We start from the raw sequence: 17,800 nt of genomic DNA, 5'->3' as shown, positions 1-17,800 counted from the left end.
ACAAAAGCCGAATAATTTCCACCTTATATAACCAAACAAACTTTAGGGATCAGGGAATAGGCTATGAGAGTATTACCGCTAAAAATGATTTTTGCTCTTTTTATGATGAAATATCATCACCCAATTCCGGAAATGTAAAAAATATAAATCCGGATTCCTGGGGAAAAAATGGAAATCCATAAAAAAACCAAAAACTTACATCCCTGACCATAGCACAGAATTTCTGTGTGTGAAGTAACATTTTGTGAAGAGTTTATTTTAAAACAACTGTCATCTAAGTAACATAATTTCTATAAACAGCACTACTTAAAAATAAAACAATAATTCTATGGAATATTCCAACTATTAACACATTAGTAGTAGCTAGACTTGTAGGCCTATATTTTCATATTTTTTCACATTATTAAATAAAAAGAAAAACTCATATTTTCATATTACTGGAATGAACCAAAAGTTCAATGTCTTCCTATAAATGAAAGTGCTTTCATTTAGGGGAGGGGTCAATAAGTCAGATTATGTTTGTAAAAACTAATTATAACATTGGTCTTTAGGGTTGGAATTTTCAAACTTGTGTTTCAGGGAAGGAGGGGGTATACTAATGAAAGCACTTTCATTTATAAGACATTATCAAACTTTTGGTTTGTTCCCTAGATGTAACACCAGTAAAGTCTGCTAAAATTGAACATTTAAAGAAGGCTGTCGGTCCACTTGTAGAGATTCACTGCATGTCATGTGACACTGGAAAAGTGGTAATTGTTGTGTATCTTGAAATTGATGCCCACTACCCCCCCCCATCCCCCCCACACACACACCTACACCCACACACCTCCATTTGTAAACACCAGCAAACAAGCATGTATAAAACACAATAGTTTTTCACCTTAACATGGACCTGGATGTGGTCAAGTTTGTACCAGGTGCGGATTCACCCTACACCAGCAAAAGCAGTCAATAACTATGATGCATTCTTACGCCGCTTTAGATTTAGATACACTGTCTAGGACTTGTGGATGTCCACTGGTCCTGGGCATCTATACTGATGTACAGAGATTTCCACTGTGTTTTCATTTGCCAGTGCTTACAAACACTCCCACCAACACACACCCATGTTCCCCCCCCCCCACCCACCCCCTACACACACACACCATCATTTTACACACTTCCACTTTTACTGCACATGAGTGGATAGTTCTGGGGCACTCAAGTTCAAGTCAGTTACATCTTCTGCCCCTATTCACAAAAGAACCATCCAAAACTTACATATCTACTAAAGTTTCTTTTGTATGACATCCAGTGGTGTAACCAGATGGGTGGGGTGGGGCAACAGGGTGTACACTACAGGCCAATTATCATTACAAAATGATAGACAGTGTATACAAGCAGCTATATGTCAAGGTCCAGATTTCAACCCTTCAACACTGAGTCCCCCTCCCTATCCCAATACCCATTTGATAAAGCAAAAACAGTATGTCTTAGAGCTTGCGAAGATTTTGAAACCTAACGTAGAATGTTGTTCTCCCTCCCCCTTTTTTTTTGCCCTACTCAAAATTCAAATCAATCAAAATACTCTTGAGATGCTTGAAACATTCAAAACTTACATTCTCATACACATAATGAAATATTTTCCTAATTTGAAGTGTTGATTACTCAAATCTTCCAACACATTGCTTTTTACATAATAACCAATATTTTTGCTCAAATGAATATGCATGACAGCTCTGAGACATATTTTGTTTTGCCCTAATGTCTGGTTACACCACTGCTGACTTTTGTGTCACCTGGGCAGAAACTTTACGTTCATTATTTGCACAAAAAAGTATAATATGATACAAGCAGCCACAAAAAAATATATAAATGTGCCATAATTATCACACTGGCAATCAATGCAAATATTCTAATGTAATACCATTCGCCGTCGTAGTGAATACGTCATACCGTAGTTACTGGTTCAAACTTGGTTTGCACACCTGTTAGCATCCCATTGACTTTGTGTTGTGATCATTTTGATTGTGGTTCTGAACACAGATAGTGTGAACCAGTTGACCTGGCAATAATCGATTTTGACATCACACTCAATGGCGGCACTACAGGGGGCATCCCCCAAAAAATATTTTTCTTGCTCCTCCCCCCTCCCAGTTTCTCCGCAATAAAAACCCAAAATTACAAAAATATCAACTTTTCAATTTTCCATAAAACTGGTTGATTTTGCCCCCCCTGAAATTCCTGGCACCGCCACTGATCACACTACGACAGCGAATACATGAATCCACTCGATGAGATCTCACCGTTTCTGTGTCGGCAAACATTGAACTACCTGGCTGTGAAATCAATTTTAAATATTTTATTTCAACAGGCTCGCAAGAAAAAAGTTGAAACAACATAACTGACAATCTAACCAGGTACTGTCATTATATTGATTCAAATAGGATGTTCCGTTTGAAATCCATACACCCCCTAGATGGAAGACATTACCTTAATCTTCCACACAGGGAGTATGAAATTTCAAATGGGATTACCTGAATGGGTGATTCCATTTGAAATCTACACCCCCTATGGAAGACATTACCTTAATCTTCAACACAGGGAGTGTGAATTTCAAATGGGATTACCTAAATAGGTGATTTGAAATTTACACCCCATGTGTGGAAGATTAAGGATAAATGTCTTCCATATGGTGAATGGATTTAAAACAGAAATTCCATTTGAAATTTACACCCCTGTGTGGAAGATTACGATAATGACTTCCATAGGGGTGTATGAATTTCCACTGGAATAGCCAAATGTGGTGAGAAACTTTAACCTACCTCATCTGATTTCTTAAACATGACATTTATTTGCATAAGAGTGAGAACAAAAACAAGGTACCTGGTATCGAGGAACTATTCATATATTTAACTTTCGCAAAGTGTCTATTTTGTCCAACAAAGTGAGTTCAAATAACCACCAAAACACAGATCTTTCATAACTTCATCAAAAAGTGCAACTGCTTCCAGAGCACATATTGATTATGTTTAAAGGATATTAAAACAAATATTTTGAGGAACATGCCTAAACTTTGGGGACAGAACTTTTGAAATGTACAGAGTGAAGTTCCCTCATTGTCAGATAGTACATGTCTTCTCACCCTCATCAAAACAAAATTTGTTATAAACATTCAGATAAGGTGGTCCTTTCTCACTATATTAAATACAGGCATGAGAATACATTTCAATGAAAAAAAATGAAAATTCTATAAAAAAAAAGGAAAAAGTGTGGAAAATCAGGGCAAAAATGCTCAACACAGGCTAAAAAGAAATAAAAACATGGAAATTTGGGCAACACAAAAAAAGGAATTCCTGTTAAATAAGGAAATTCTCATGCCTGTAAATAAGAAGATTTCTAGTGAACTTAACACTGGCAATGTCAAACAACTATACAAAAAGAAATTTATGCATTTATGAAATAAAAGCAAACATCGTTTGATATTTAACCACTTAGGAACAGTTCACAAAAAAACTGCATTTGGCAAATAAAACCAAATTCTCTTCCTTCAGCAACACCATAGCAAATACCACAAATCAATATCTTGCTTTATATATGAAGAGCTTATTTCCAAACCGTGTTAAGTCCACTATTCCATGTTTCTGATTTCCCTGTGCGATATTGCAATGTGTTGTGATGCAAGGTATTATCATTTCAGTTGGATGCACCATTACAAAGCAAACAGTGGATGGATGCACAGTAACAATACTGTGTGAGGCATTTGTTTCCCAAATAAGAACAATAGTCTGCATATTGTTATGCATCATTATTATGGTAAATTATAGCTTGTTGATGGTACAACTCATTGTTGCTAATGTCAAACTTGTCAAAGTAATTGAGATTGTATTTCACAAGTAAATGCGACACATGGGGTTGTGGACTTAACACGGTTTGGAAATAAGCTCTTCATATCTTTTTATAAATAAACAAAAGTCCTTATAAATAAACAGAAGTCATGAAATTAATAAAAAAGCAAAATATCTTTGCAGTATACAATTCATGAATACTGACACCAGAAAGTTGCAGAAATCGTTAAGTCTTTTGCAATAACACTTAGCCAATTGATACTACTGATCAATATCTTGCATTTTCTGATAGGGCATACGATTCCTGAATACTGACACCTGACAGTTGCAATAATATTTACAATCGGGAAAAATATCCCAACAAACACAAAAACATTTTAAATTTATTTTTAAACATTGTTTGTTGGTTTTGGTCAAAATATGAAATTAAATGTCAGGGGATATGAAGGTCAAGAACATCTTTTAAAATGTTTTGTATGAAAAAGCAAAGACCATGAACAAGAAAGGTCTTTCACATTTTCTTTGTTGTGATTTTTAACTTCTAAAGGTTACATCATATGTTTCAACACTTTCGTGTGCATGCATGGGCCGTGATTTGATGTGAAGTATGATAGGCCATCCCCGGCCATAACGTGATAAATATGACTACCACAATCAACAGTTGAACTATTTGAAATACCAATGAATTAACTCCAACCTCTTTTGTCCAGATCGTATGTCATAAGCATCACAGTGCCTGTTATATTGCTGCTTATAACTAGACCATGCACCCAAAAACCTATATACCACAGATTTTGCGCTGGTAGAATGATTGAAATCAAGAATCGCCTCTTTTATGAGAAACGCTACCACGTTCTAATCTATGTGAATAAAGATAAGTTGGGATGTAAGAGAATGCAAAGAAATAAACAAGCAAACAAAATAAACCAAAACAAATCTGTTTATTAATTTGTAGGGAGTTAAATGGTCCGCTATTTCTACTCGGCACCCAATACCCCATACAGCCTAAATTCATTCTAAACCCTAGCAAACACCACATTTGAAGTCCAAGTACTTCCTTCTTTAATCTGTGCCTAGAATGAGGCAAGGGCAGGGGCAACCAACAGATAGGGATTCACACAGAGTAAGGTAAATGTACAGCCCATCATCTTTCTAAAAATCCCAGGAATAAACCCCCGGGAATAAACTCCTCTACCCCTACCCACCAACACATATATCAACACATTATGACCACCCCTAAACATATTTGTCAAATGATTCAGAATCACAGACTACATTTGAGAAAGCATCAAATCATTTAATAAATTGATGCTCTATATCACGAAGCATGCATGATGCTCTATATCTGACGCCAATGACTTGTATGTATGCCAGAATGCTTCTACCGGACCAACTGTCTTGTCCCTAGTTACTGCATGATTGCTGTGAATCCGTGCATGAGACTTTTAATGCCAAGCTACTCTCATCTCCTAACTTCAAAGTTCACATCTACATCAAAACTATGCAATCATATATAAGCTTGGATGTATGATATTCAATACCCAGAATACACTGTAGCAAGCGAAGTGAAAGTTGACACAGACAGGCAAGACTACAGACCCAGGTTTTATGAACTGAGTCCTCTAGAGTCTGAAATGTAAGCAATCTATGTGATACATGATGATTTATTTATCCATCCCATCTGTGATGATGTCGTCATACAATGGGACACAGCAATCATACCAAAACATCCCATGACACCAGGACTAGGCCACGATAAACTTGTAGATGATGTCACCATACTCAATGACGTCATATAAGATTGACTTTAACAACAGCATCTGACAAGGATAGTTAAGATGGTCACTGCATCATTGTTGTCTTTCAACCGTAATGGAAGAAGTGCTTTTTGGCTAATTTCAGCTCTCTGTCACTCTGACCCAAACTCATCAAAAAAGGTTAAGCATGATTCAATTCCCCCCTCTCTCAACCTGCCTCACAATATTTGCCCCTTCCATTTTCAGGAACCCAATTTGCAAATATTAAATGGCTTAGATACATACTGCAAGCATAGCAAGCAGGAAATTGTTCTGAATTATTTTCCTAAGCCTTTTTATCATATTTTATTTAAAAGGTGTCCTATAAATGTGTACCAAAAATCACTTCCCCCCACTTTCCAACCTGCCAAAAATGGTCCCCCCTCCCTCATAATGGCTGGCCTAAACCTTCTAACCCCCCCCCCCCAAATTTTACCCTCCCCATGGCTCCTATTATTGCACAGGACCTTAGATGAATGACACAGACAAGTCAACCAAATATACATACATCCATTAATTTCATAAAATGTCTATGGCACCCTAATTTCCTTATGTCTCCCCACAGTCAGACCCTTCTTTGAAACGCTGTCACATTTGTGTTACTCAGCTTGTTGTTATGTGCAAAAAGGGCGAATGATCGCAATAGATTGGATTTAGGTGTTAATTATAATCAATAATAATATCCTCATTGGTGTAATTGGTGATCGCTTCTGACATCCTGAATCCTACCAGTCATCATGGTCTCAAGAATAACTCGATTGTGTCTTGTCTCAAAGTTGAGAGTGCGGTCAGTGTATTTAGGTGGTTGCGTCGCCGACATTCTAGGTGTGTGTACAATGTACAGGACATCCTCCCAGGATTAGGTTATAAGCGCACATGATTTGCAATTGCCACTTCAAAATACATTGATAGGGTTACTCTCAACTTGAGACAAGATGCAAACATAGAGAGATGACAAAAGTGACAGTTTGAAGTGCAAGTTTTCTTTCCCTTCAATAAACTGATAAAGTACCTCATTCTATAACAGGTATATAAATCAAAAACATTGTAATGAATGTGTTAATTACAATTCGCTTATCATGTAAGTGAATACGTTTATGACGTTGAGAGATAATATGTGACGTGTCATGTCAAAAGGAGACACTTTTGGGCAGGTTATCAATTTTGAGGGTTTTACATATCTTAAATATATAGATATTTTTCTCCAGAACGCCGTTTTCCCCAATGAAATCAGACATTCCTAAGCAAAGATATTTAGTTTGTATGTTATGATATTAAAAAATTGGAAATTGAGATATCGGCCTTTTAAAAATATTATTGACAATGTTGAGAACAGGAATTACCTTGAAAATGTCTCAAAAAATACAAGATGCCAGTTATATTCCGGTCTGAAACTATCAGACAATATTTTTAACATTAATAACATCACAAATTCAAGAACAAACCCAAATTGTGAAAAAATCACCCCGGTCAGATTTTTGGCTATTTCTCCATTTACGATCCTGCCCAAAAGTGTCTCCTTTTGACATGACACGTCACATATAAGCTTCTAGGAATTCATTCATTACTTCAATTGGTAAAAGGTGTGTCAAAATGAACAAATGGGAAATTGTGTCAGCATTACCATAACAATCATAATAGTAGTAGTCTTCAATATGACCCATCCAATCCCAACTTGCTATGTCATCTAACCCAGGCCTCTATTTGCTGTAAAAGTATTGATGTAACAGGATTAATTACCATAGCGATAGGTGAAAACAACTTTTGAATGTATTGCCCTGCACTATAAGTTGGCTGCACTCATCATCTGTCATGTATATTTATGTGCGCAATCATAGATTGAATACAATAACGGTCTTTTCGAAGACACTAATCGTACAGGTGCTAGTGACACGTACATGGACTCAGCATAATGTGAATGTTTTGCCCTGCACTATAAGTAGGCTGCACTCATTACCTGTCACGTCTGTGTATCCGCGCAATCATAGATTGATTTAACTGTCTTTTTGAAGACACTAATCGTACCTGTGTTAGTGACACATACATGAACTCTGCAAAATGTGAAATTTCCATAGAAATGATCCAGGTCTTTATGCCTACATGTATTCTTTGATAATCAATGGTGCGATGCAGAGTTACAGCGTACATCTAGTGCAGTGCAATACATTCAAAAATTGTTTTCACCTATCACTAATTAATGGTAATTAATCCTGTTACATCACTACTTCTACAGCGAATAGTCCAATCTCTAGCTATTAATTAATCATGTTTTGACTAAAGGCCTACACAGAGGAATCTTCTTGTTATGTTTTGTTTGCAATGTGGCCGTCTGAATAGCCTGCTATGGAACCAACAGCAAGATGTATGTCATAAACCATACCATACACTCAAAACAAATCACCAGAGACTTTCCCATACTGAGTCATATATGATAGACAACATTACATGATGCAACCAACATAACCTTTTATTTTGGGGTGATATTTGGGTTTCTTCTTGCTATATAATCAACCCCAGGTATCAAAAGTTCAAGATTCCACCTTGCTATATGAGAGGGGAAAAAGTACGAGATAATTAACACATTAAACAGAATGATTTGGTAATGGCATAAAAACTTTATTTATTTAAATTATTACTTACCTTAGAAGCTATGAGTGAGTATAACCATTGTATTGTTTCATTGTGTTCTATGACTCCATTCATACCATCAACATACAACATCACCTGTCCCAAAGCTGAAATTCAATGGAAAAAAATAATCAAAATATCAGAAACATATTAATGGTACACTGACTCCCTTTTAAAGGGATTTTTTGTGATTCTTCCATGGATATGTGTGTATTTCAGATTGTACATAATATAGTTGTACAAAGATAATGGATTTTCAAATATCTTTAAAATATTAGGAATGGTACTTGCAGCAGAAATGTCTAGTCAAGAATTCTAGAAGCTCAAAGAATGAAAAAGAAAATATATAAACACAGAAACATGGCAAACAGAAATGCGGAAATCATTTACTCTCCCCATCCATCAACTCAAACTCAGTCAAGGCTCAGACAAAATCAAATTTATCCCCTTGTTCATAGTGCTCACAATTCTTCAAAAAAATGCTTTTAAAAAATCTTTACCATTATTTGTGTATGAAAAAAAAACATTTGGGGATTTTAAATTGGCCAATTTCTGACACAAACATGTGCAGCTGCAGCTGCAGCTCTGAGACACAATTTTTGTTGCCCTATATGCAGGTGGTGGTCGCCGTGCATCCTCTAAATTCAATCAATTTTCATCGTCAACTGTGTAATTGAATGGGATTATTTTGAAATTTTAAAACGCTTGAAATATCACAAACAAATAGGCCTATGTTAATAAATGATATAAATACGAGCTAAAACCGTTGGGGTTCGATAATGAACCCCACAAAACTAACCGAGTATATGGAAAATGCCATACGGCCGGGCGGTTTCACAAGTTGCCGGCTCTATCATGCCATTAGTCAACTTTAATACTCGGCTTCAATGTATGTCACAGGTTACAAGAAATTCAGAAAGGAGAACTCAAAAACCATGAGAAACCTAGGATCAACAGATTTTTACTTGAATACCATTATTTGCCTTTTTGTCATTCCTAAGGCAACGTTTCCATGTCCTTGTTTGTACCAATTAGAATCAATTAGAGTAATTTTCTGATTCATTAAGCACATTGGGAAACAACAATTTACAATGTATACTCTGTATAAAGTTACACTAAGCCCACTATCTTCTCAGCTGACACAAGTACACAGTAGTAGCAATTTACTAACTTTAAGGTATATATAAGACAAGATTGACAGCCTCATCTCCTCACTTTACCAGTTATGTCTGCAGGTTTTCAAAAGTGAGGGAGGGACCAGGGGCACAGGTCTCAATACCCCTGCTCAATTATGTTAATAAATGGTAACCCTATAATTTTACCCCCAACTAGGTGCATTTCCGCTGACTGACTGACAAAACTGAGAGCACCATACCGTGGTTCCAGAACCCCCTTTGCATGCACCACTGCACTTTACCCCCACCAAATTCATTTTTTGGTATCAGGTGAAACCTCATATCTCATATATTGTTCTTATAAACCCAGTAGCTCCTACTGAAATTTTAGGTCTGGGATATATTCTGCTTTTAAAATTTCACCTTTAAAATGCATGCTTAAAATTTGTGAGTTGCAGAAGAGATGAGAATGTTCAACATTTATTTCTTGAAGGTGATCAAATACCACAGGAAATTACAGCAATTTTCCTTGGGGGATGGGTACGTCTACATTTACAAGGCCATTAACCGAATATGTAATGCTCAAAAATGGTTTTCTTTTTAAATGGAAAAAATGGCATAAAGGCAAATGATACTCGATAGCAGAATGTTCCTTCATAAAAACTAGGTTTGACAAATAAATTGCCTTGCCTCGCCATGTTGCAATCATGTAATTTTATATGAATGTCAGCTGCCATGAGCTGTAATAAAATAATGGCTTATGAAAATTGTAATTGCGGAATTATGTTTCTCTTTTCGCTAAAAAAATAATTCTGTTCTTATTATTGATAACTGGCAATTAATCAGTTTTTCCTTCCTGAACATATGAATACAGACCTTACCTTTGGGAACAAATTAATATCTGATGATTTGGGTCTGTAATCAATATTGCAAAATGGAACAATATACTTTTATTGAAATTTCTCAACCAATTTAAGCATGAATGAAAGTGGTATAATCTGATATGTTCGTGTAAATTTTGGGCGATGGAGGTTCTCGGTAAACATACACCCTATCGAATAAACTCAACCATAACAATTGAAATGACAGACATGTTGGTTCTAACTTCTAAGTGACAGAGGGACGGGTCTCTAGTTTGATTCCACCACCATTCATATCATACCTATGACTTGCTTTATTGTATTATCATGCGAATTGCACTGTGGTACCTTACGGAGGCCAGAATTTGATTTAGATGAGGATGGGTGACAAAGTATTCAATAGGGTCTATAGAAATAAGTCACAGGTCCATGGTCAAAAGCAAGGTCCTCTGTTACTGGTAGGTAAGATAGAGGGAGAAAATTATGAAATAACAACCCTCACTTCTTAAGTTGCCAGTAAAAGTAAAACAGGCAATTTTTTCTTATGTTTTCCTTGATGAGACTATATTTCATTGAATTAAAAAAAATTATACACAGAAAATTTGGAGTAAGTTTACTGAATCATTGATAACTAGTCTAGTAACGAGATAAACTCGTAAACATTTCCATATTGGTGGGATGTTCAATCATGTCATTACGATTCTAAGAAAGTCAAAATGTCACATTGATGCCGTCAATGATACAAGTCTATTTTTAGGGTTCCATATAGATTTGTCTCGATGGATTAGAGCCAAATGACGGATCCACCGTACTTGTCCCACTTCAATTTCCTTTTCGTTTTCACTGAAGGTCACAATATAGATAGTCAATTTAACTTAGTATCTCATATCCTTGATTTAATTATTCTTGTTTAGACTCATCTCAAAATCTTTCCCGAGCCAAGAACAGCAAATTTAATTGCTCGTAACAAAATCAAAATATTATATTTTCGGAATATATTCCATCAATTGATTTTGGGTATCATAAAAGATAACAAGACAAAAATCCTATAATGGTCAAGAATCTTCTCCATCTGACACACCAAATCTGGTGTTGTACAGGGTGACCCAGAAAGAACTGTACCATAGTAATTGTTGGGTATTTTAATGCCTTTATCAAACATATGACCACATTCTTTGTGCATTTACACAGTAAAACAGCTTTCATGTACTTTTTACATTTTGAAAATCGTCAGGTCGTTCTTGAAATATATAAGAATTTTACCAAAAATACTTCAATTTCATTCATGAATTCAAATGATCAATCAGTGATCTGAGTCTGGACTCTGGAGCGCCAAGCACTGATCATGTGACGTCTATGGTCATGATTGTTCAATATAGTTTATTTTTGACTCCATGGAATGGATTAAAATGAGGTGTGTTTTCAAAGTGTTATTTCAAGAAGAAATGAAAGTTTCTGTCAGTACTGTTCTTTTAGAGACATCCTGTATGATTTAAAATCTGGACAACTGTTAACTAATGATCTTACTAAAGTATATTGTTCTAGAAATATGTGTACACAACTATTTTGAAAATGCAATTTTCTATAAGGCACCTGACTGAAAGTTAACACATTCTTCTCAAGTATCTCTGTAGAGCCAAAAGACCAATTGAAGTTGATATGATTTGTCATGATATACTACAGAGACCCTATCCTAGAGGCATCAAACTCTTTGAACTACACCTACAACAGATGAATTGGTCAAAACAACTTATGAATGAAAATATCACATAAACAATGAGATTATAAGAAGTTGATCAATTTCCAGGGATTGAACAAATTTAAAAGCAGACTTATGGGTTGGGTAAATTCTGGGAGGAGTTTTTGGGAGATTTAGATCCAATTTTGGGGCAGAATTTTAGGGATTTGTGTGTATGTTGGGGCAGATTTGGAGGATTTTTTGGACCTTAGTGGAGTGGGAGGGGTGTGTCTCCCCCTCCTACAGGCCTGAGCAAGTTGTTAGCGGTAAATTTGCCATGGATGTTAATGAAAACAAAATGTTAGTTAATCATTTTGGCCAACATTAACAAACTTGTCGTTTTGTGTGCTTGCATTGCACATATTTGATATCACTATCATTTATCCATAGCATATAATCATGATAACATACAGCAATGAATGCACAGCTGATATCATCAACATTTCTCTTCACATTGCAGACAAAACACTTGAAAACAACGCCTACGAAATCTACCTCTTTTTTTTGGCTATCATTCAGAGCATCAATTCCCAATGAAACACAAGATGCAGTGATAGACACTTCTATTAAATAACAAGAGCACCAATGGCGCTGTGGCTCTACGCTTTTTTGGTGGGAAAGGAATTGTTCTTGGAGTCGAATGCGCAACAGGTTGGTAGCTGACCCATAGGTGACACCCGATGACCCCGAAATGACCTTCCAAAAATTTGACCCCAAATGTTGACTGTACCCACTAAGTTTCATGCCCATACAACAGTTTTTGCTCATTTGACCTCAGATGACCCCTGGATGACCTCAGTTGACCTTGACCCACTAACCAATACAAACTTGTTCTACCTGGGGTCAAGATGCACCCACCAAGTTTGAGGAACATGCTTCCCCACAAAATTTGGCTCCAAATGTTGACTGTACCCAGTTTCATGTCCATACGACAGTTTTTAGTAATTTGACCTCAGATGACCCCTGGTTGACCCCCGGATAACCTGAAATGACCTTCCAAAAATTTGATTCCATATGTTGACTGTACCCACCAAGTTTCATACCCATACGACAGTTTTTAGTAATTTGACCTCAGATGACCCCTGGGTGACCTCGAATGATCCTGAAATGACCGTCCGAAAATTTAACTCTAAATGTTGACTGTACCTACCAAGTTTCATGCCCATATGACAGTTTTTAGTAATTTGACCTCAGATAACCCCTGGGTGACCTTGGATGACCTTGAATTGACCTTCCAAAAATTTAACTCTAAATGTTGCCTGTACCCACCAAGTTTCATGCCAATACGACAGTTTTTAGCAATTTGACTTCAGATGACCCCTGGGTGACCTTGAATGACCCTGAAATGACCTTCTGAAAATTTGACTTTAAATGTTGACTGTACCAACCAAGTTTCATGCCCATACTACAGTTTTTAGTAATTTGACCTCAGATGACCCCTGGGTGACCTTGGATGACCCTAAAATGACCTTCCAAAATTTGACTCTTAATGTTGACTGATCCCATTTTCATGCCCATACGACATTTTTTAGTAATTTGACCTCAGATGACCCCTGGATGACCTCAGTTGACCTTGACCCACTAACCAATACAAACTTGTTCTGCCTGGGGTCAAGATGCACCCACCAAGTTTGAGGAACATGCTACCCCACAAAATTTGGCTCGAAATTTTGACTGTACCCAGTTTCATGACCATACGACAGTTTTTAGTAATTTGACCTCAGATGACCCCTGGTTGACCCCCGGATAACCTGAAATGACCATCCAAAAATTTGACTCCAAATGTTGACTGTACCCACCAAGTTTCATGCCCATACGACAGTTTTTAGGAATTTGACCTCAGATGACCCCTGGGTGACCTTAAATGACCCCGAAATGACCGTCCTAAAATTTAACTCTAAATGTTGACTGTACCTACCAAGTTTCATGGCCATATGACAGTTTTTAGTAATTTGACCTCAGATAACCCCTGGGTGACCTTGAATTGACCTTCCAAAAATTTGACTCTAAATGTTGCCTGTACCCACCAAGTTTCATGCCAATACAACAGTTTTTAGCAATTTGACTTCAGATGACCCCTGGGTGACCTCGAATGACCCCGAAATGACCGTCCGAAAATTTAACTCTAAATGTTGACTGTACCTACCAAGTTTCATGGCCATATGACAGTTTTTAGTAATTTGACCTCAGATGACCCCTGGGTGACCTTGGATGACCTTGAATTGATCCAAAAATTTGACTCTAAATGTTGACTGTACCCACCAAGTTCCATGCCAATACGACAGTTTTTAGCAATTTGACTTCAGATGACCCCTGGATGACCTTGAATGACCCTGAAATGACCTTCCAAAATTTTGACTCTTAATGTTGACTGATCTTATTTTCATGCCCATACGATATTTTTTAGTAATTTGACCTCAGATGACCCCTGGGTGACCTCGGTTGACCCCAAAATGACCTTCCCAAAATTGACTCTAAATGTTTGACTGTATCCACCAAGTTTCATGCCCATATACAAGTTTTTAGTGATTTGACCTCAGATGACCCCTTGGTGACCTCGGATGACCCTGAAATGACCTTCCGAAAATTTGCCTCTTAATGTTGACTGTACCCACCAAGTTTCATGCCCATCGACAGTTTTAGTAATTTGACCTCAGATGACCCCTGGATGACCTTGGTTGACCTCGAAATGACTTTCCAAAAATTTGACTCTAAATGTTGACTGTACCAACCAAGTTTCATGCCCATACGACAGTTTTTAGTAATTTGACCTCAGATGACCCCTGGATGACCTCGGGTGACCTTGACCCACGAAACAATACACACTTGTTTTGTCTGGGTCAAGATGCACCCACCCACCAAGTTTGAAGAATGTGTGACCCCCAGTCTCTGAGAAAATAGGTTTTCGCCTGTAATGCACAAATTATGAAAACTAGCGGGAGACCCGCGCTTCGCGCGGGTCCCCGCTAGTTGAGTAAACGGGAGCGGTTAGTAAACGGGAGTGGTTGGTAAACGTGGTAAACGGTGATGATAATCATGGTGACTTGGTGTAGATTATTCATCCAGTATTAGCTTGATAATCATATGTTAGCTCCTGTCATATTAAAGAAGCTAAAGTGAATATCCAGACCTGTGATAATGTTGTTACCATGGTTACTCACTCAATCCCTCAGATTTCTTTTGAAACAACTCGTAACAAAATGGTTGATTTTAACTTTATCCCAACAAACATAAAACATTAATGTTAGAAGAGGTTAGAAAAGCGTTTCAATTTCGGGTTATAATGGTATAAAACATGTAAGCAACATGTTTAAAAGTTGCAGCAAAACATTTTAAGCGAGCCCGTGTTGTTAATAGCTAGGCCTACATTATAGCCAGGATTTATTTGTGGGGGCCGCAGAATTTCCAAAATGTGGACTAACTTAAGTGGGCTCATCCACCCCCTAACATTTAACCTTTTCGGGCTATATGGAACAGTTGCACGACTCTGTTGGCTACATTTTAACATTCCCTCTGTAAAGTGGACTTTTTTGCAAATCTGTCACCCAATGACCCCCCCCCATTTCATCAGCTTACACCTAATGATCCCCCCGAAATTGCTTCAAGGCCTTTGCTTTGACCAAATTTCCAATTCTAGGGGACACAACCGGCTGCACGGCACGACACAATGGTGCTTCGTGGCCATTCAAAAAGGTGGCGGCAAAAAACTTCCGAGTGTGCCCCCCCCTTCCCAAATTACTGGATCCGCCACTGTCTCAGAGAAGCAGTCAGCCACGCACACACACGTGAGGCCTCACGCAGCGATAAGCCAACATTAAGTGCGCCCATACCATGCTACCGCAATGCGCGTGAAACCATGTACGCGCAAGCGCGTGACTCGCTATTTATCGCGCGTGTTGGACATCGCTTGCATTTGACGCGTTTGCTGTCATGACCTGACCCATAAGGTTATTGACCTCAACGGCCTAGCAACCGATCATTGTTTTTACGCGCGGTAAGCCAACATTAAGTGCGCCCATACCATGCGCCGCAATGCGCGTGAAACCATGTGCACGCCAAGAGGTGCGTGACTCGCCACTTACCGCAGCGTGTTGGACATCGCTTGCATTTGACGCGTTTGCTGTCATGACCTGACCCATAAGGTTATTGACCTCAACGGCCTAGCAACCGATCATTTTTTTTGTTATTTCCATAGTGATTGAATAGTTTGGCAAAAATGAATGTCAGATGGTTTAATGGCAATATGTACCCGATCAATGTACGAATAAATCAGAGCTGAAAGTGAAAGCATCTCGGAGACTGCTTGTGGACAAGATTTAGCGACTTCCTTTTATTTATATAGATTAAGTATTTCATTACCATACTTTGTGCTGAAAATCAAATCAGGTCGAGTCCCTCCAGTCATGCTACCCCCTACCAAGTTACATCATCATAGCGCTAAGGGTTCTTATGGATCCCCATATACAGCTCCACAAGGCGGATTTCTTCAGATTTCCAACCATATTTGTAGAAGTGTTCGCATAAATTATGCAAATTAACAACTAAATGCGCATAATCTTTGCCAAAAAACTAACCAGGTGATCAGCAAGTGTGTATCGTTCCCAGGGGTAGCGCTAGAACTAAACACTCCAGTGTCCGCAGGGACCCCCGAACTTGCAGAAAATTAAAAAGTAGGGGGTCCGGAGTAGAGTTTGGCGAGTTCGATTTGCACAAATGCAGCATAAATAAATAGTATGCCTGCAATAGAAAGCGATTGAAAAGAACTGGGGATCTGCAGGGACCCCTGAACTTGCAGAAAATTTAAAAATAGGTGGTCCGAACTCTATTTTGGTGGGTCCGGGACCCCAAAAAGCAACCTAGCGCTATACCCTGATCATTCCTGCCACCAGGTTTCGTTACCATGCGCCCAACGGATCTTGAGATCTTGCTATCAATTTATGCTGATTTTCGCATTCACCGAAAACATACGGTTACGGAGCAAACTTGGATATGCTTCCTCCCACCAAGTAACGTCCCCGCAGGTCTTACGGTTCCCCAGATACAGCTCCGGACGGACACACACACACACACACCCTCCCCCAAACACACGGACAGACAGAAATAGTGATTACTAAGTCCCATCCTGAACGAGGTATCGGTACATGAGACCAGATATAAACATAGTTCAGACGAGACAAAAATTTTTTTACATTTTTCATTACTTTATCAAATTCGGAAGACTGAACAGTCACTTCCGGGTCCATTTTATCACTATCTGCACCATTGATCCATTTCAGAATCCGAATTGATGCAGAATTTATCCTTATCTAACAAATACTCATGATTTTCTTCTTCATCTGAAACATTTGCGACATTATTTGCACAACTGAATCACTGCAATTTAATCTTTCCAAAAACTACGACTATCGCCATTAGAATTGTTTATTGTGACACATGTGCGAATGGTAGAGGGCTGACATCCTGCATTACGTCATGCTCAGTCTCTACACAGCCGCGGTGGTTCCGGTCCCTTCACTTCTAGTGTGGAGCGAGCGGACCAAAGCGGCTGTGTAGAGACTGGCTAATCATGATGGCCATTGATTCATATAGTTTGTGGGATCGTCGATTCTATAATATGGGTGACATTAACGAGTTGTAAAACATCAGCAAATTAATTTCCGAAATTTTTATTCGAAATTTACAAACAAAATACGAAAATTTGAAGAAATCATCAAATTACTTTATTATAATTTTTTTTTTTCAATTGGTAGCTTTACCCACACGCTTTTATATTGCTCATACCGTCATACGCTTTTTAGAAACCCATCCTTTTTATACAGCAAAATTTTAACCCATC

General features: G+C 37.9%; 1 protein-coding gene across 7 annotated transcripts in view; it reads right to left on the bottom strand.

Annotated features, from left to right (window-relative positions):
* The window catches only part of LOC140172814 (uncharacterized), a 244,802-nt gene that overhangs the window by 77,757 nt on the left and 149,245 nt on the right, over window positions 1-17,800 (bottom strand). For 6 of the 7 annotated variants that reach the window (XM_072195943.1, XM_072195946.1, XM_072195947.1 and 3 more), the window contains 2 exons: window positions 8,264-8,358; window positions 2,286-2,318 (listed from right to left, as the gene is read on the bottom strand). In XM_072195943.1, the coding sequence (XP_072052044.1) occupies window positions 2,286-2,318; window positions 8,264-8,358 (128 nt within the window). The remainder of the gene's footprint in view (window positions 1-2,285; window positions 2,319-8,263; window positions 8,359-17,800) is intronic. The other variant, XM_072195944.1, reaches the window with a different exon arrangement.

This window comes from Amphiura filiformis, chromosome 16, assembly GCF_039555335.1.
Source record: "Amphiura filiformis chromosome 16, Afil_fr2py, whole genome shotgun sequence".
In the NCBI taxonomy this organism is placed as follows: Eukaryota; Metazoa; Echinodermata; class Ophiuroidea; order Amphilepidida; family Amphiuridae; genus Amphiura; species Amphiura filiformis.
Note: the sequence above shows the minus strand (reverse complement) of the source record. Positions and strands in the feature narration are given on the sequence as shown.